At 41.7% G+C, this 20,596-nt stretch overlaps 2 protein-coding genes across 2 annotated transcripts in view; one reads left to right on the forward strand and one right to left on the reverse strand.

The window, feature by feature from the left end:
• Positions 1 to 4,562, forward strand: part of FNIP2 (folliculin interacting protein 2) — a 47,030-nt gene extending 42,468 nt beyond the window's left edge. Inside the window, exons 17-18 of the mRNA XM_065405522.1 lie at positions 2,162 to 2,277; positions 4,484 to 4,562. Coding sequence (XP_065261594.1) covers positions 2,162 to 2,277; positions 4,484 to 4,562 — 195 coding nt within the window. The remainder of the gene's footprint in view (positions 1 to 2,161; positions 2,278 to 4,483) is intronic.
• SPMIP2 (sperm microtubule inner protein 2) overlaps positions 1 to 20,596 on the reverse strand; it is a 71,495-nt gene that overhangs the window by 8,105 nt on the left and 42,794 nt on the right. Inside the window, exon 4 of the mRNA XM_065405523.1 lies at positions 13,840 to 14,002. Within this exon, the coding sequence (XP_065261595.1) occupies positions 13,840 to 14,002 (163 nt within the window). The remainder of the gene's footprint in view (positions 1 to 13,839; positions 14,003 to 20,596) is intronic.

A 20,596-nucleotide genomic window follows, 5' to 3' on the forward strand; every position in this document is an offset into this window, starting at 1 on the left:
GACGCTGCTGAATCTCCTTTAGAATGGAGTGTAACGGAGAGGTAAACACTTCTCTTTACCTACCATCCATATTCTTTACTTTCAGAAAATTCTTAATCCCATATAACATTAATGATATAAGGACTGAGAAGGTAAAGTGTGGAAATGCAAATTTCAGGAGATGACAAGAGTTTATGGAATTAATTCCTAGTGTACACCTACTTATATGGATGTCTATCCCTAAGCCAGCCTATTGAGGATGCACAATGCAGTGGCTCTCAACCTTTTCGGACTACTGTACCCCTTTCAGGAGTCTGATTAGTCTTGAGTACCCCCAAGTTACGCCTCACTTAAAAAATACTTGCTTACAAAATCAGATGTAAAAATACAAGTGTCACAGCACATGATCACGGAAAAATTGCTTACTTTCTCATTTTTACTATATAATTATAAAATCAATTGGAATAGATATATTGTACTTACATTTCAGTGTATAGAGCAGTATAAACAAGACCTCTGTGTATCCCCAAGGGTACCCATACCCCTGGTTGAGAACCACTGCATTAATGGATTCCCTTTGCATTTGAGGGTGCATGGAGAATGTGTTATCCTAGCTCATACCATGTTCTGATCCTCGCCTGTGATGTGGGTATTTAGTGAAAATGTTAAGTCAAGCTGTTGTCAATTCACCTTAGCTAGCACTGTGTCGTGAGATGGTATCTCCTTTTCCTACTACCCAAAGTATTAAACAGTTGGTCCATTATCTGTTCTCAAGTATATAAGAACCATTATGAACTGAAAGAATGATTGTTCAAATATTTATTTATGCTGTTAAAGAACATCAAAATAATGTTATCTTACCTACCAAGCACAGCTCTCTTCTGTCTTAGACTTTAATTAGCAAAATTTGTTGTACATTAAAATACAAAAGGAAATTCAAACTTCTAGGACAGTGTTAAGAATTCCATATGCTTTAACAAATGCAGGGTTTTTTACTCCTTAAACTTGAGAAATATACTTAATGTGACCTAAAGTTGCATGCTCCTGATGCGTGTCTAATTGCTGCCTCCTCCTGTCAGATGTACTCTGCAATGTGACTTACTGCGTACGCTGCTTGCCTTCATCTCTAGGAGCATGCAGAGCTGAATTAGTTTGATTTTGGTGGACTGGTCTTTGCTGCAGAGAGATGATGTATCAAATTTAATACACATCCTGTGTCCCATACCAAAATATGCAATAAAGTGTCTTGCCAGTTCATATTCTAGCACTAAAAATATTGGGTGTAATTTTGGCCCCCTGGTAGTTTTGCCTCTGACTGCAATAGCACCTGGGATTTCACCTATTCTCTTGCATGATAATTGCTCTCACACTTAAATTCTCTCTCAAATCTATAAAAAGCATATGAACTTCTAGCATATTTAGTTAATGGACAATGTGATCTTTAAAAGTCTAATTATTGAAATACCAATTTAACTTCAACTTTTACCATTTGACAACTAGTATTTAGTTATTAAACACCATTGAACCAATATTAAAACCCTTTAGCACTAGTACTGCAAAACCTCTACAAGGGGTTCATAAATGAGATTTTTAAATAAATTAATGAACAAAAGAACCTGTCACTCCAGCCCACGTCACTGTCTTCCCACACTTTATTGCAAATATAAAATAAAATTGAAAGTGCTATTTTTTATAATTCTTAGTTTCTTCAAGAATGGCAATTCTGCAGAGCTATAAAGTTCCAATTTTAGATTCAGCTATTTAAGTTGTATCTTTCAGAAAAACAGTAGTGACTTGTAATAAAGATGGCCTAGTCAAAGTCTTCAGGTTTCAGTTTTAATTAGATGCCTTGAATGTCTTTGGGTCAGATCCAGCTTTTATTTAAGTTAGTGAAAAGACTGTCATTGACTACAGTGGGAGTTGGATATGGCTGGTTGACTGCAACAAAAGTGCTAGCCAGGAAAGATAGCCTGACCCAAATCTCTGAAAAATGATCCGTTTTGCTATGATTGTGTTGGCCACTTGCAAAGAGCACTATGCCTATTCTTTTGGGGGGTTTAAGTTACACTAAACTTACATCATGCCTCCTGGTATAATAGCTAAAATTATGAGTTTACACATTTACAATGATTTCACATGAAAGCTAAATCGATTCTTGAAATTTCTGGTGTGTTTTTTACAGTGCATAATGCATCTTGAGGATAGGCTACAGGAGATGTACCTCAAAAGCAAAATGCTTTCGGAATACCTGCGAGGACATACAAGAGTTCATGTAAAAGAGCTAGGAATTGTATTGGGGTGAGTAAGACTTTAGAGCTGCTATAAACTGCTGGCAAGATTGACCAAACTCCCTTGAAGTTCAAATGCTACCCCACTGTTCAGTGAGTAGGCTTGCTTCTCACTACCCTCTAGGCTTTTATATGAGAGAGATGCTAAATAACGTGTGAAAATGTGTGCCACTGAGCTATCTGGAAGTCAAATTGAACTGTTTAAAATTTAGCATCAAGAACCATAGCTGGTCCTTATTTTCTTGAAGAAAAATTAACCTTTTTTTTCATGAGCAAACCGGCAAAGTCCCATTCTGTTATCGGTCAATCCGATCTTTTTTCCCCTTTTGTATCAAAGTTTCAGGGTGGGCAGAAGCAGTGCCTCCAAATGTTGGGGTGTTGGGGGTTTTTTTGTTTTTGTTTTGTTTTTTGGGTCAGGAGTATTCATTGTTCTGGATACAAAAGGCAGGTGTGGGGACACGAACGGGTGTTCTCCTTTCAGCAACTATACATAATAGTGTGTTTTACTCACTTTACATGCAGCCTTTACACGTGCACCTGTCTACATCCTGAAGACCAAACACACACAGTTTGGTCTCAGTGTGCTGGTCAGACTGGCTTGTGTTCTCCACTCCCCTTTCCCACTGATTTTGTTCTCTACAATAATTTAAAAGCCCATCTTCAGAAATAAGATAGAAATCAGTTCTGATACTAATTAGCTTTAACTGTTAAAAATGCATGCTAGCCTTCTTGCTGTTAATCATGTGTGACATTTGGGGTTTGTTTTTTTTAATCAGTTATGTACAGTAACTCAGAGTCACTAAGGTGCATGACTTGGTTTTCTTTGAAGTTTTTCTCAGTTGTTCACTTTTTAGCCTTTCTGTACATTCACTGTATTCCTCTTGTCCAACAGCCAAATGAAGAGACTGTGTCCATTTTTTCTTCTGTCTTTCTCCCTCTGTCAATCCTACATTTATTGTTTTTCATTATTTGTATTACTGTAGCACCTAGGAACCTAATCATAGACAAGGACCCCATTGTGCTGCGTGCTGTACAAACACAGAACAAAAGAGCTTGCAATTTCTCTGGCTATTTCTTAGTGTTTTAATAATAGTAATATTTAGCTCTTACATAGCACTCTTCATCTGTAGATCTCAAAGCACTTTACAAAGGAGGCCATGTCATTATCCTCATTTTATAGATGGGGAAACATAAGCATAGAGGTTATGGGAATTGTCCAAGGTCACCCACCATGCCAGTGTCAGAACTAGGAATAGAAATCTGGTCTCCTGAGTCCCAGTCCAGTTTTCTAGCCACTAAGTCACACTTCCTTTCTTTTACTCTTTGCTTTCCCTGTTCTTTAACTTTCCCTCCCCCCAGCTATATGAGGTGTTCCATTCTGTTTCTCATCAAATCTCATATCCTGGTCTGAACGCCATAGCTGAAGTGACTTGAAACTGACAGGGCCGTGCTTTTTCTACTCCTGCTTTGATTGCAGTGTGGGTATGTGTTCTTGTCAAGCAACTTCAGCTGTAATGCTGTTCAGATCAGGATCTGTTGTCAAAAACATCTACTGAGGCTTTGATGCAATATGCCTTTGGAATGTTAAATTGTTTATTATGGCCATAGTCTCAATTTGTGGAATCTTGAGTTTTGTAGAGCCTGGGTGAATACATTTTAACTTTTTACCTGGAGTGCTAAGAACATGAACCTCTGTCTCAGGAGGTGCAAAGCTGTTGTGGTGCTGAAACACTGAGCCTGTCTGATTTTGATTATATATAACACTTGTGAAAAACTGACTATTTTCTTCAAACTGATGTTAGTGTGGTACTAATGCAGTAGAACCTGATTATTTCACACTAATGGCTTGGAAGAAGCTGCAAACTGAATTTTGCGAATTAGTGAAGAATTTAAAAGCAAGCAAAGATAATGCATGACACAAGATAACACTGATCTCTTATTTTGTAAAAATCTACAAATGAAAATATACTACTGTACATTTATTGGTATGCTATGAATGGTCAATTAATAATAAAAATAATGAACCCTTAATGATAAGAGACCTCACTTCAGCCTGTTAAATCACCAGTGATATAGGGAGTGACCTCCAATTATTTCTGGTGTGGATTAGGAAGGTGGGAGAGAGAGGGGGAAACGTTTGTTTGTTTTTTGTTTTTTCCGGTAAAAGGTGGATAGATATATATTTAAAAGCCTTCTTCCTTTTCTTAAACTTCTAGGATTGAATCCAATGACTTGCCTTTGTTGGCTGCTATCGCAAGCACTCACTCCCCGTATGTTGCTCAAATACTCTTATAAGTTAAAATCTCAGGATAGTCATTCCCTAAACAAACTACAGGAATCTTGAATGAAGAACAGACGTGCCAAGTACCGGTAAAGGGGAGCAGGTGATGGCAGTGCATTCCAACACCTTTTGATTCTACTTTCAGCTGGACACTTTATCTAAAGACTTCAGTTTACATAATGTAAAAGGCATTCAGGTTGGTTTTTTTTACACTCGCCTCTGAGTTAACGAATCGTGAAGGTGAATGCATCCTTGCGGTCTTTTTCAATGACAAAAGTAAACACTACAGCGAACACTGAACTGTTAGCAGAAAACACTGCTAATAAAACCCATGAGGTGGCAGTAAAAAGAACAGGTGGAATAGGATGGTTCTTCTAATACTGCACTTGTGATCGCATGGTATTTTGTGTGCTTCTTTGGTTGCAGAGCTGGAGTTGTAAACTATGTATGTAGCATTCCTATACAGAGGTGTTTGGATGGACATGAAGTTTTGCAGAACACAAACATCCTTTTGTATTGTAGTAGTGGCCAGCTCAAAACAAGAAACTTTGACTCAGCAGCTGAGTTATGTGGCATGTGTGAGGTTTGTTTCTTTCTTTTTTCCTTTTTTTTTTTTTTTTTTTTTAGGATAAAAGGAAGCTGCAGCTGCTTCTAGTTTTATTGATTGAAAAAAATAGAATGAGCTCGGATTATAATTAGTGCCACCCCAACATTAGTATGAAGAAGGCTTTTTGAGAGAGAGGAGGATTTTTTTAGAAAGCCTTATAGAATTTCTACTACAAGTTTACATTGTTGCATTTACAACATTAATAGATGTTTGAGTTTCTGTATGACCTGTAAAAATGGGAATTGGTCCTAAGTCTTAATGGAATCCAATATTGCAATCTAAGATATTTCCGTTTGACAAGCTAACGTACAATATGTTACCAAATGTGTTACTGTGTGTGTGTGCGCACATACACCAACCAATTGGCATAAACTCAACAAAAGTTTATTTAAAAAAAAAAAATAGACTGGTCAAATGCATTGCTACTATTTGGAGTTGACTTTTTATTCACACTGAAAGTAGGGGCTGTTTTAAGTGAAACAAAGAGGACAATGACAAGCCTGGACATCATGATTTATTAATAATGAACATTCATGAACATCCACTATGATTCTACAGAACTTTTGCACTATCATCTCAGTGCCTTCTAATCTATTAAGGACTAACTGCTTTGAGGAAGAAACTTGCCCATTAGGTCAAATAGTTCATAGCACCAGTCTCTATATTGTTCCATATAATAGTATACAATTATCTAAAATTCTCTGCTCACAGGCACAAACTTTACTATTTACATACAATGTATACACAGCAAGGTACAACGTTACTTTTTTCATTGAACACTATTGAGCAGCATATGAAACTATTTAGACCAAGAAAGGGCAAAAGAAAATAAAAACATTATTTTCAAAGAAAGAAAGCTAGAGGCAAGGAACCCACCCAAACAGAGTGTTAAACTATCAAACATTCTGTGGAAACAGACATGAGTAGTATTGGGTACTTTGGGCATTTGATACCAAGCTGTCTAAATACTTGTTTAGAAACATGAACTCTTCCTACTAGAATCATTCCTGCCTGCTAGGATTTATTAATTGGCTCACTGAACCATCCTTGCTGGTGATTCCAGAATTCCCAGCATTGTAGGGACCCATTTAAGTACAGAGTTTCAGTTCATACTGCCCTGATAATTGGGTTTTCTAAAGAGAATCTTCAATAATTAAAGTGAGAAAAGGTGAGTATTACGGGGATTTTCATTTTGTTCTAAATGTGACAGAGAATTGCCCTTAATCTTGTTAGTCAGTCTGTCTCTGTCTCTCTCGCTCTCTCTCTGAGAGGAATGTGTAGATTTACCATGAGAAATTTTTGTGCAGAAGGTTTGTGTCCAAGTTGAAGGACTCTTAATTTCCAGGTATGATTTCTAAACAGATAAGATTATTTAAGATCTGGGTTCTCCAATCCAACATTCCAGGAGTCTCCTTTTGCATAGTACTTTCAGAGTTTGTCTACACAGCAATGAAACACCCAGGGATTGGCCGTGTCAGCTAACTCAGGCTGCAGGTCTATAAAATTGCAGTGTAGACTTTCAGGCTTGGGCTGGAGCATGGACTGTGGGACACTTCCTCCTCATGGGGTCCCAGAGCCTGTGCTTCACCCCACGCCCAAATGTCTACACTGCAATTTTATAGCCGCGCAGCCCAAGCCCCATGAGCATGAATCAGCTGACCTGGGCCAGTCATGGGTGTTTAATTGCACTGTAGACAATTAATCCTTTTTCCCCAATATGTTCTTCAGAGTGGCTACAGTCTTCCTGAGGTTTGGGTTATCTCTTATTGCTGATACATGAAGAAATCTGCTTGCCCTGATTTGGTTCCCCTGAGCTGCTTTGACCTCCACTCCATGGTTTGCTTGAAACTAAATGACATAGCAAGTGCACCTGTTGTCAAACTTCCCCTCTCGGCTTAGTAAGTGTGTAGGTGCGTGTAATGACTTTCCTTGTAAGTATGCAAGAATTCTGTATTTTATGCATTCTCATTACTTCATGCCCTGCAGTTTTTTTCATAGTAATTTAGTTTGTCTAGTTCCTGTTTATGTTCAACAAAAAATGGCTTGTCTTGCTTCCGTCTGAACTGACTTGCAGAGAGATGCCTGCAAGCGGACCTCTGTATCCACATGGAGCCCCATTGAAGGCAAGTCAACTTGCACACAGCATGTTGCAGGATTAGAACCTTGATCAGAAATCCTTAATTTACCACTTACCCCCAACAAATGCTGCTGTTTGATAAAATTGTACGTTAATTTAAGGAGATGTATGAATTGATGATTCAAATGCAATCAACTTTTCCTCAGCCCAATATAAAAACTTTACAGTATAGTTATTGCCTTTTATATAACACTTTGCTGCTCTTCACAAATTACACGAGACTGCCCTATTTTTAGTCTCAATTGATTTCTAAAATTAAGGTTTGTATAATTCTTAATTTTAAAAAAATGGTGGCTTTAGTTTAAAGAAACTTAAATATTTCTCCCTCCCACCAAATATACTACCTCAATTGACAGGATACTACCTTTAGGGCTCTTCAACTTTGTAAAGCTTACCTGTTGAACATTTTTGTAGCATCTTGCTGGTTGGGCATGACAGAGCAGTAAGTATGTACAAATGTTGTTGTGTTAGACATCTTTATAGCATGTTTGTTTTATTTTTTTAATAGAATGAAAAGTGATATGAATGTACAGGAAAAATGTTTAAAACTTAGTGAAATAAAAATGTAGCTTAAATCTTCAAGATTCCAAAGCTTTTTTATTTTTATCAGTATTATAAATTTTTTGTAAACTTCTTAATACATATTTTTCTTGGTTTTCAAGTGAGGCTGAGTAATCTTTCAAAACCCTACAGAACTGCAGTTTACACATTCCAATGTAAAGAATGTACACTCTTCAGATTAAATTAAACTTTTACAGACCTGGGGGAGAAATGCCAATACAGGTGAACACTAAGCTATAGGACTGCATATAATTAAAGTCTTTTAATCTAAAGAGTTTCAATAAGAGCTAAACATTTTAATCTAGTTTATAGCTTCCTAAATTATTAATGAATCTAAACTATAGTTCTTCTGCCTCAAATGTATGAATATATACTTTTTAATTGTGTGTTTCATAGCTATAATTTGGAGAACAAAATAATTAATAAGTTGTTTTGCTTGTATATTTTCACTCTTGAAAGTGAAAAGCCCTTTTTCAAAACACCAAACTGTTGTATGTAAAGGTGACCCAACTTGGTCACTATCTAAAGCAAGCTTCCCTCTCCCCAACCTCCGCTCTTGGCTTAAAAGGACTCCAATCAGAATTGAGTCTAAACTGCCAATTATATACTATACATTAGCTACTCCAGTTAAATGGACTAAAATGACATACATAACTGGTTATCCATACTAGAAGCAAATCTAATTGTGTTGCTATTGCATGTTTTATGAGAGGATTTCCTTTTTTTAGGATTGACTGAATGGGTATCAGTATCAAACTGTGTGGAAATTTTTTTCTTACTGCTGTTTATGTACAGTATAATTTTGGTCTATTTCTTTGCAACATTTGGTGCAATAAACTTTTTGAATTCAGTTTAAATTGTCTTGCTTTTTTCCCCCTTTTAAATATCTTCTTAGAAATGTTTATCTGCTTCTGGTGGATAAAGCATTGATGGGTACAGTTGGCTAGTACCATTATCAGTAGTGCAGCAGCAGATATGACATTGTAATAGACCAGTGGTTCCCAAACTTCAACAACCTGTGAACCCCTTTCACTAAAATGTCAAGTCTCGTGAACCCCCTCCTAAAAATGAATATTTCCAGGGATTTTCTCCTTTATCTGAGTATAAATTATAAAAGCAGTGATCTGGGAAATATAAAATTTGTTTTTATGACTTGCATATTACACACTATTTATTATTATTTATCATTACAGTATTTTTATTACATTATGAAAATGGTGACACTCTCTTCCAATATCTCACTTTTGTAGCTTGTATCACTTCGAATAAGCCTGTTATAAGACAAGGCTCCTATGTTTCATCAAGGAGTATCAGATGTGAAACATCATGAAGGTATTTAAGAAGCCAACTCCAGAGTTCCTCCTACACAAGCATTCAGGTCTTGAGCAGTCCAGGCAAACAATGCACATTACAACAAAGCTTAAGCTTGTTCTTCATAATAATTAAAAACAAAAAAAATACCAGCTGCCTATTTAATTTTAAAAACAGCAAAAAATACCACCTCCCTTTCCATTTCTTATAAGGAGTCTTGAAGTTTAAATCTCTTCAGTGTGATAGATATGCTTGCTTTGATCTGCTTAGCTCATGGAAGTCCAGTGGCTCCGTGCTGCTGGCCCCGTGCTGCCCAGGGTCCCTAGGGACAGCTTTGTTCGCCATTAGGGAATTTTTTTCCGAGAACCCCCTGTAACATTTCGTGAACCCTCAGGGTTCATGAACTCCAGTTTGGGAACCACTGTAATAGACAGTATTCACAAGGTTCGAGGGCTTATGTTCCCTAAACTCTACTCAAATCTATAGATGCCCCCTCTCCATTTATACGCAGACAAATGCTGATACCTTAAAAGTGATCTGTGAGCAGAAATGAAAATTGAGTGAACACGAATGTTCCGAATGCCCTCGCTAATTAGGTTCTGTGGAGGAACTAGTTATCTCTTAATTCAATAGATCTCACATAGGCCTGTGGCTGTTTCCAGGTTCACTCCTTACTCTTTCATAACATAAGGCTTTTCATAACATCTATATGACTTTATTTTAAAAACAAAACTATTTTATACTTGTCCATGTGCCAAGTGCCCTAAGAGCCTGAGGTTCTGTATTTGTATTTTTGTGCTTCACTCAATTTTCTGTACTTTATTTTTTTTTTTTTTTTTTTTTTTAATGTGCGTGAACAATCACAGACTTCACCAGATTTCCAGTTGTTTTGGGGCAGTTTTTTTTATGCCAAATCCATCATCTTTCTAAAGCTTCCAAGCTGGATACTGTCCAGAGTGCACCAAGCAACTCTCCAGTCTGGAGGTCTCAGAGCAGCATGAGATTTGAATGGAGAAACTGTAGAAGCAACTGGATCTGTTGGCCTTGCAGCCAATCATTACATACAAGGAGAAGAGAGGGGATTAATGAAACAATTTTTTTTGCACCCTTATGTTTGGGAATAGAGCTGAGGTACAGTCTGGTTTGTATCTTTATAACCATTCATCTCATCTTCAGTTTGAACTCCATAAAGATTAGTAATATCTCAGGCTGAAGGGGACAAGAAAAATAACTCCTGGCATCAAGTTCTCCTCACTGTGCATCTCCCTGAAATGGCTTCAGTTTCTTTTATTTTGAACCAGTAACTGTAAACTTTGTAGCCTTTTGACATATATCTGGAATCTCCTACAGTGCTTGGTGTGGTACCAAGCTCTGTCCCGTACAGGCACATTCAGTGAATACAACTTTGTTTTACTCTATTGTCACTATGATTTCACACTCACTCACTTTGCGGTGAACTGCATAGCCTGTCCTTTACATAGGACTCTAACCAAAACAGTGACCTTTTCAAGGTAAACAGAATTTGGTGCTCATGAGACTGAAGGCCTAGTAGCATGCAGAGAACACTTGCACAGCTGTGCCTCTGGGTTGTGATCCTGACTTGCATTTTCCCTTGTTGGTCTAGGCCTTAACCAGAGCACCATTTGTGCTGAATTATGTGGCTATCTCCTGTTGAGTGAAAACTTCTACCTAGGTTTAGGATGAGTCCATAAAATGGATCTTTACTTGTGACTTAATCAATAAGGCTGAGAACACTAGATATTGCATTGACCCTAACAATTCGGCAGTTCTGCAGAAAAGGACCTGGGTATTACAGTGGACGAGAAGCTGGATATGAGTCAACAGTGTGTCCTTGTTGCCAAGAAGGTTAACGGCATATTGGGCTGCATTAGTCGCATTGCCAGGAGATGGAGGGAAGTGATTATTCCCCTCTATTCATCACTGATGAGGCCACATCTGGAGTATTGCGTCCTGTGTTGGGGCCCCCCCATTACAGAAAGGATGTGGACAAATTGGAGAGAGTCCAGTGGAGGGCAAGGAAAATGATCAGGGGGCTGGGGCACATGACTTACGAGGAGAGGCTGAGGGAACTAGGCTTGTTTAGTCTGCAGAAAAGAAGAGTGAGGGGGGATTTGATAGCAGCCTTCAACTACCTGAAGGGGGGGTTCCAAAGAGGATGGAGCTCAGCTGTTCTCAGTGGTGGCAGATAACAGAACAAGGAGCAATGGTCTCAAGTTGCAGTGGGGGATATCTAGGTTGAATATTAGGAAAAACTATTTCACTAGGAGGGTGGTGGAGCACTGGAATGGGTTACCTAGGGAAGTGGTGGAATCCATCCTTAGAGATTTTTAAGGCCCGGAATGACAAAGCCCTGGCTGAGATGATTTAGTTGGGGTTGGTCCAGCTTTGAGCAGGGGATTGGACTAGATGACCTCCTGAGGTCTCTTCTAACCCTAATCTTCTATGAATCTTTATAATGTTATTTTAGGGTACATTTTATGAATGAATGAGGGGTTGAGGCTGGGACAGGATATCAGCAGTTGGACAAGAAGCGGGAGCATAAATTGAATGGTATCAACAGGAGCTATAGATCAGTACACATGCAACACCCAAGCAGAAGGGTCAGAAAGTAGGAGAGGGCGTGTACATCTGTAAATAAAAAACGTAGACTCTGAGACTGACAATGAGTAATAAAACTGATAGGGTATTCAAAATAGATTAAGGCAGTCAAGGCTTGGGGATGTAATTTTTCACTATTAACCTCAATTCCATGATTTGATACTTGCCAACAAAATTCAGGATTTGTTTAAAAAATGTATCCTGAAACAAAATAATCCTAATACCAGAGGCAGATACCTGGTTTAAGATTTATATTCCATGAAATAAATGGCAACTGGAATTACAAAGCTGGTGGTGATGTACCTTATCTACTTATTTATTGAAGGCCACTAGTTTTTTATTATTTTTATTTTTACCCCAGTGGGCTGCAATTGATAGAACTACTGTGGACTATATGCTAACTCTGGTGTAAAACAAAGAAAAATAGTGTTTTAAAGAATAGCTTTTCCCTCCAGTACAGGAGACATGATAAAATATAGGTAGGATGAAGTCAGTTCAACAACCAGTGATGGATTAATATATTCTTGCTATTCTGTTTTCTGTATATACACAATTGAAAAGCAATGGAGTGAAACTAAAAATGAAAGCCAGGATTTTAGATGTGGGAAAAGGCAGCTGGGTGGATTGGTAAACAAAGCACAAGACTCTGACCTTATGATACTGCTGTTCCCACATAAAATTAGCTTAATTGCCACATACTAGTAATCCACATGCTGAAAAACTACCCTCGTAATATGTCACAGTCAATCTTCTGTTTTGGCACAATCCCAGGACTAAGACAGTCTACGAATTACAAGTATGAACTGCATGTTGTCCAGAGAGCCCTCAAGATCAAGACAGCACTAGCGAGCTTATGAGTGACTATCTCGAGCTTTTAAAAATAAATGCAGTCTCCTATAAACTGAATTTTGGAGTTATAATGATCCCATGGTGATCTGCTAAAAAAGCCTTTATGACAGAAGGAAAGCTCCATTGTTCCTTCTATGAGCGAAGAGGTTCCCATACAGAGAGCAATCTGTTGCCCTGTTACGGATGGAGTGAGAACTGTTTTCAGCTGGAGAAGAATGGATTCATGAGTAGTTTTGTTTTCATGGCCTTTCCCCTACCACAGAGTGATGAGGTGATTGGGGTATCCAACTTGAATTATATGGAAAGAGGACTGGAGCTGGTATCTGAGCAACGAGAGAGTGGGTCCCCATTCTGGAGCTGAATTCCAACAATGCCTATAACCATTTCTTTTCAGATATGAACTGTTGGGCAGTTTTATTTTACTATTAAACCTCTGTGGCCTAGGAGTGTGTGCGCATGCACACAAAAACGCCTAGACAGTTAATCTCCTCTTGGTATTTGTTTAGTTATCACTACACTACCAAACCAGTAATGCTTTGGCGACTATTAGTGCTACAACTATTCCTGTGTTTCTATAATACTATACACTACAGGTGCTAAGACCTGTTGTTTGAGATTCTATATAGGCCCTAAAAACCTCTATAGGGACTGGCCTGCTGATGCTGATCACTTTAGTTTTAAGCATGTTTACTTAGCTAAACTTTCTTCTAGAACAGAGTATATGATTCCCCAGACAGAAAATTGTTCCTCAATTAAAAAGCACTGCCAAGCTCTACAGCACCAGGACCAAACTCCACAACTCTAAGGGTTATGTCCAGACTACCCGCCGGATCGGCGGGTAGCGATCGATCTATCGGGGATCGATATATCGTGTCTTGTCTAGACGTGATATATCGATCCCTGAACACTCCCGTCGACTCCGGAACTCCACCAGGGCAAGTGGCTGTAGCGGAGTCGACGGGGGAGCCGCAGCTGTCGATCCCGCACCGTGAGGACAGGCGGTAAGTCGAAATAAGATACGTCGATTTCAGCTACGCTATTCCCTTAGCTGAAGTTGCGTATCTTACATCGACCCCCCCACACACACACACACCTAGTGTAGACCAGGCCTAAGAAGCCAGCCTCTTCCTTTCATCTATCATTTTCTTGCCACTACCACAGTCTCGATTTGAAATTTTTAGCTATAAATTTAGGGAAAGTACTGTACCTTTAAGCTGGGAAGCGCAGCTCCCCTTGATGACCAGCTATCCCTGGTCATTGCAGCCCATTTGCTGTCAGCGTGATAGAAGTTGTCATAGTCAGTGCAATTCCAGGCAAGCCTGCCCCTAGCGTTGCAGCCTTGTAGATCAAGAATATTGAGTGGAGGCTGCCTACAATTTAAAAAGAGAAAAAAAATCACCCCTGAAAGTAAGAAGTTAATTTAGTCCTGGTGCCACTATTTTGAGTATTCTCATTCAGAAATCTTTAGATAAGATTTTGATATCTCTAATAGGAAAGGGTTATTAATTCTAAAGACTTGTTGACCAGGGACTTCTGACAAGATTTCTTCTATTACTACTTATGCCTATTCTGCTTCCCCAGAACAAAGAGGAATACAAATCTAAATATGCCAGCTTGCTGCAGTAGAGGATGTAACTTGTAGGTACCAATGTTTCAAGCGATATAAAATAACCCTCTAGTATTTAAACTGTACAGACTAGGCCCACCTAGGGCTAGTGCTCTGTTCTGTCATGCAGGACTTCCAAGTTGGATAACCTGTCTCTTTTCCCTAGCTTGCAGAGAATGGGAGTAGTACCTCATGCTACTCAATGGTAAACACTTATGTGACAGATGCAGAGCTGATATGTAATAGTGTTATGACTAATGCTATGTAATTTTATTAACACTGTGACTTGGTCGGTAAGGGGAAGTTGTTGTATCTTAGAGGTAATGGAGAGTTTATGTGCCTATAATATGTGAATTCAGTGGGGTCTGTGTATGCAGGGCCGTCCCTAGCCATTTGGGTGCCCTACACAGCCCCAGGCCTCCCCCCCACCCCAGGGTCTGGGAGGCAGGAGCTGTGGGGGGCCACTTTTGGGGGCCCCACAGGCCCAGAGTGGCCCAGGGGATTAGCGGGGGGCCGGGAGCAGGCCGCTCCACTTCCCTCATCCCAGCCCCAGCCGTATCGCTCGGGGAAGGGGGTTTGGGGGAAGGGATCCCCCGCTCACCGGCAGCAGTGGGAAGCAGAGCAGTCCGGCCCCAGCCCGCTCTACTCCGCCAGCTCCCAGCCGTAGCACTCCGCTTCCCACCGCCGGTGAGAGCCAGGGGCGGTCCTTTCCCCAACCTGAGTGACATGGCTATGGCTGGGGCCGGGGAAAGGGAAGCGGAGCGGACTGGGGCCGCGTCTCTCTGCTTCCTGCCGCCAGTGAGTGCAGGGGGCGATCCTTTCACCACACTCACCAGCGGCAGGAAGCAGAGCGCCGTGACTGGGAGCTGGCGGAGTAGAACGGGCTGGTGCTGGGTTGCGCCACTTCCCACCGCCGCTGGTGAGTGCGGGGTCGCTGGGGGAAGAGGTGGAATGGGGGCGGAGCAGGGAGGAAGGGTAAGAGGCAGGGCGGAGGGAGTTGTCCAGGGCCCCACACCCTCCTAGGGACGGCCCTGCCCCTTGCAGGGGGGGCCGGCCAAGGGATAGGGCTGGTTGCCGGGGCTGGTGCTGCCACGTATGCAGCACGCAGCTGCCTAGGGCACCGTGAAATTTGCCCCAACTTTCATGGTGCCCTACAGAGCTGCATATGCTGCGTATGCCTAAGGACGGCCCTGTGTGTATGAAAGCAACACAATGGCTTTTCAAGAAAGAACACCCATATATACACTTTAAAAACAATGGGGCAAGCTGTTAGCTTCAAGGATCCTGTCTCAAACAAGTTGCAAACCTTGTTTTGCTGAAGCTGGGAGCCTGGTGATCAGAAGAGCACTAAAGAGTTAAAAAGTTCACTTGTCAGAACTGTCCAGGGAGACAGACTGACACAGAGCGAGACTGTGGAGAGGGAGTCTTAAAAAGCTGGATTTTCCCAGGGCCAGGGACACCTTAGGGAAAAGCCAGACACGTACAGTCTGGTTTATTGTTCTTAAGCTATATTTTTCCTCTGAATGCTTTTGTGCTATATGAATAAAATTTTGTTTTAAGGAAGCTGTTTGGTCACTGATTACCAGTTATTGTCCCAAAGGGAACAGAATTGCAGAGTCTGGGCATAAGTCAAACCTGCTGTGGTAAATTATAGTTGATGCACAGTCGATTGCAACATGGGGGCCAGTCTGAGAGTGGAAGAACTGTGTGATTCCACTAGAAGCCTGAGACCTAGAGTAGGTACACTCAGAGACCAGGAGGGGTCTGAGATGCAGTTAGCCTGGTAACTTTGACAACCTACACACATGCTTTGGTTAGAGTGCCTCTAAGCCTTTGTCTTCATTACAAAATTTGATTGGTAGGACACATATGAAGAATCAGATTAACTAAAGTGATGCAGACCACAATTTTGCCCTTAATGCAGACCAGGGCAAGCTGTGATAGGCATTGTTGTCAACCAATCATGGTTGAACTTCAGGAACTGTTATCCTATATTTGTGTTCAAATACTTGCTAAGGTTTACCATAACTTGTCACCATGACACAGTTCACAGTTCGTCCTTGTCTATACAGACTGCAAAATCCTTGCTCAGTAATATCGTGGCTATCTTAACTTTTCCCTCCTTATGTTCTAACATAATCAAATTTTGTAGCGAAGACAAGGCCTCAGACTCTTAGGGTATGTCTACATTGCAATGTAAGCCCAGGGTTAGTGGGACTTGGGTCAGCAGACCCTGGGTTAGAGAATCCAGGGCTTGAGCGTCTACACTGATTGTCAACCCTAGATTAAAAATTTTCTACCCGGGCTCGAATCTGGGGCACTAGTGTCCACACTGCTGCACGTAGACACACATCAAACCAACTGTATCCCAGATTCCCTTTTGCCCTCTCAAAATGTGGCCGTTCTATCCCTTTGATTATGGTGCAGCATGGGAAAACTTGACTGTCCACGCTGTACATTATAGGAAGTTTGAACAACCTGCCAACGCATCCTGGCAAGCATCATTTTGGTCCACATTTTCCCAGCTACCAGGGCCAGCAGTGTGGGTGAGGTGAGGTGCCTTTTGAAGAACTCTCCCTTGCATTTTCCACTCCTGTTTCAGGAAACAGGCAGATATGCTTGGGAACATTTTCTGACCCACTGGAGGCACCTGACAGAGCTTCTGAGGGAGCAAGATGAGGAAGACACAAACCTTGCAAATTCAAACTGAAGCTGTTTATGATACTCTGTATCACTGCTGATGTCCCCACGCAGACTGGAGCTTCTGGAGCAGGGCCACAAGCACAGACTGGTGGGACCACATTGTCATACAGATCTGGGGTGGCCAGAAATGGGTCCAGGGCTTTTGCATGAAGGAAGATACATTTGTGAGCAGTTTGCCCTGACCTTCCAGTATAAAGACACCCACATGAGAGCAGCCATGCAGGTCCAAAAGTGGGTTGCTATAACTGTCTGGAAGCTGACTACCCCAGACTTCTACAGGTCCTTTGCCAACCAGTTTGGTGTTGGCAAGTCAACTGGGTAATCAGGTGTGTTTTTTATCCCCAAGGAGATGGGCATTAAAGAGATTCCTGAAGTAATAGCTGGGTTTCAGAGGATGGGGTTTCCAAACTGCACAGGGGTGATTGGTGGGACTCGTTTGCCCTCCTCAAGGAGCACATGAGTACATAAATCACAAAGAGTACTACTCCTCCAGGCTCTTGTGGACCACAGAGGTTGATTTGTGAATGTCAACATGGGTTGTATTGGAAAAGTGTGATGCCAGGGTTTTTCACCTATGGGAAATCTACACTCATGGACAAGCTGGGACACTATTCCCACCAAATGACATTGTAATAAATGGAGTTACTGTCCCCACTGTTATTCTGGGGGACCCTGGGTGTACTTCCTTTTGCCTTGGCTTATGAAACCATACCCTGATTTCAGAGGCCCTAGCAAGAGGAGGTTCAATTACACTCTCAGCAGGTATAGAATGGCTGTTGAAAGTACTTTTGTCAGACTGAAATCCCACTAAAGATATTTAGACCGATTCCAGTGTCATCAATGCTGTGTGCATTACCGTGACTTGCTGTGCTCTTCACAGTCTTTTTGAAGCCAGAGGTGAGCCATTTTTCCCCCTGAATGGGCCTATGACAGCAAGGGGCCACTGAATCAGTACACTCAGCCAGAAAGTGCACCTACCACAGCTGGAGCTGCATGCACCAAGACAACAGAAGTCAGGGATGCTTTGTGCTCCCACATTTTGGATTTACATGGCCCAGTGGAAGAGGGAGAATAGTACCTTTATGAATGTGCTTGTGGGGGGGGGGGGAGGAAAGGAGCTGATTGATTGTGGTGGGATTTCATTGCTTAGGGAGAGGTTGGGGGGAGGTTGATTACCATGCAATGTGCTTCTGAATGACCTGACTGCTTATCAAATGGAGGGGGACATGGATTCACAGTATGGATTGATGCAAGGAAGTGATTGATATAGGGATTGATGTAACTAACTGTACTGAGGAATAGTCCCTGATCGTGTTTACCTTTATTATTTTAAATACACATTGTATGATGTGATGCAGTGATAGCAATAAACGTTCTTGATAAAATAAAAAGCTTTATTTATAAATATAGATTAGAAAAACACACCATTAACCCATTGCCAGGCAGGCCAGCTGCCATTACCCCACCAAAATATCTGTAACAACAACAAACCCTTAAAAAGACTCAAAACAAACCATACAGCACAAACCAACAAGTGCAAACAGTGAAACTATGTACAAGACAAAACCCCCTACTGTTGAATGTTCCCAGGCCCCTCATTCTCCTTTCCCTTCCTTCCCTGTTTGCAGTGCACTTAGTGCCAGGGGAAGGAGCTAAATATGGAAGACTACATGGGGCACAGTTGCCCTGCCCTGCTATTCATAGGGCCTGATTGCATGGGTCACCTAGCCATGGATTTGTCCAAGCTGTTTCTGGACTGCATCACAGGGTACCATGGAGGGGACTCAGGCCATGGTGTGGGTTATGCAGCAGGAGCTGATACTCTGGCAGCCGTTAGAGATGTCAGCTGTTCAAACAGCTCTTTCTGCAGAGCTCTGTCATCCTCCCTTAGCTGCCATTCTTGTTCCAGGAGCTGTGAAGCAAGAGCCTGCTCTCATGCAGAAACCCTGTACTCAAGCTGTGCAGCCAGTCTGAGCCTTTCCTCCTGCCTCTCGCCATGACTTTCCTCTAGTTGTAAGTCCCTCTGTTTTTTTGAAGTGGACCTGCTTGTTGGGCCTTTTCAGAATTTCAACCATAAGTTCATCATGAAAACTCTTCCTCTTGGAATGGACCGTAAAGGTCTGCTGATGCAGGCTTCTGCTGCTGTGTGGCTAAGCGGCAGAGAGGTACCGCAGCCAGTAGAGGTTGAGGGGCTTTGGAGTAGGACAAGACACAGTGGGTTATTGTCTCAAACAGCTCAGTGCAGGAGCACAGAAAAAAATCCCTGTGAAATTCCAAGGGCATAACATGTTACTTTTCCAAACTGAACTTTGGTATGTTGTGAGAAAGCTGTTTCAGACCACAGAAGTTCCCTGAGCACTGCCAGTTTAATTGCAGAGACAATGGTCAGTTAAAAATCAAAACGGCTTTTTTCCCCCCAAAATTGCAGAACAATTTGGGACTGCGGAGGAGGGGCAGTCTGAGTTACAGGGAGTGAGAGAAAAACAGCAGCGCATGCAGTGAGCAGTAGAAGGGGGCGTCAGACCTGAGTGGAGCTAATCCCTAGACGTGGCCCCTAGGGGTGAGTAGAGTGCCCTGTGACAACGCCCTTCCTCAAATGTGACTACCTATCTGATGTTCCTGCTACAGGGAAAGTTTGCAGCTAGCAGCCCCCAGGATTGGGTCAGAATTCATGAGGGAAATCGACAAGATGCTGCATTAGCTTTCACATGGCTTAGTCTGTTATGATTGGATGCTTATACACACAACTCCACTGCCATCCTCCTTATCCTCTCTCCCTGCCCCCTGCCCGGCACATTTCTGCATAAAATTTCAAATCCCAGTTGTATTTGGGACTAATGATTTTGTCACCTGTTGACTACATGGGCTACCTTTAACTGAAATGGACTAGATTTGTAAATGGAACACATTGCTACCTTCCTGCCGCCCCACAGCTGACTGTTTCCAGCTAGCTTGTTGCACCATTGAATAGTTATAGAACAGCAAACATACAGGTATGGCAATGTAAGATCATCATGCACCACTGTTGACTCTGTGCTCGGCTCAGTACCCAGCCCCCAGTCCAACTCCTCATAAAATGGGGATGATGTTGGCAAGTTGCCCAAGGTATGCTTCTCGTCCCTTTCGGTACTCAGTCTTGAGCCACTTAATCTGCTCCCTACACTGGTCACCGGTCAAGCAAATTTCCAATGCTGTCAGTTTCCTTGTTGTTTGCTGGCATATGTAGTTATTCCTGGTACTCTTACTAAAATCCAGTGTTTTGCTGGCCAGACACCAGCGATTAACCAAAAGCTGGTTGTGCTCCTGCAACCATGAAGCAGCGTGCTTTGCAAAGGACTTCTTCTGGTCAGCTTCCATTGCAAACACAGAAGGGTCTCCAAACGTGTTTGCAGCTTGGCAGTCAGCAATAGAAGGGTTAAATGCTGACTTGCTGAGCTGCTGCTCTACAGCAAGGGGCATTTACATTTCCCTGGAGTGGCTTGGTGATTCTTGAGCTAGAGAGGACAAAGGAAGTTGGCACATGGGATTGTGGGATACTTTTGGTGGCCTCCTAGGATCTGAGTCATGTGGGGGGGGGGGGGGAGAGGCTGTGTCTACATTGCAAAGGAATAGGGTTTGAACCCTGGGCCCTGGCTTGACTGGGGCTCAAACCCTC

This window comes from Emys orbicularis, chromosome 5 (genome assembly GCF_028017835.1).
Source record: "Emys orbicularis isolate rEmyOrb1 chromosome 5, rEmyOrb1.hap1, whole genome shotgun sequence".
Taxonomy (NCBI): Eukaryota; Metazoa; Chordata; order Testudines; family Emydidae; genus Emys; species Emys orbicularis.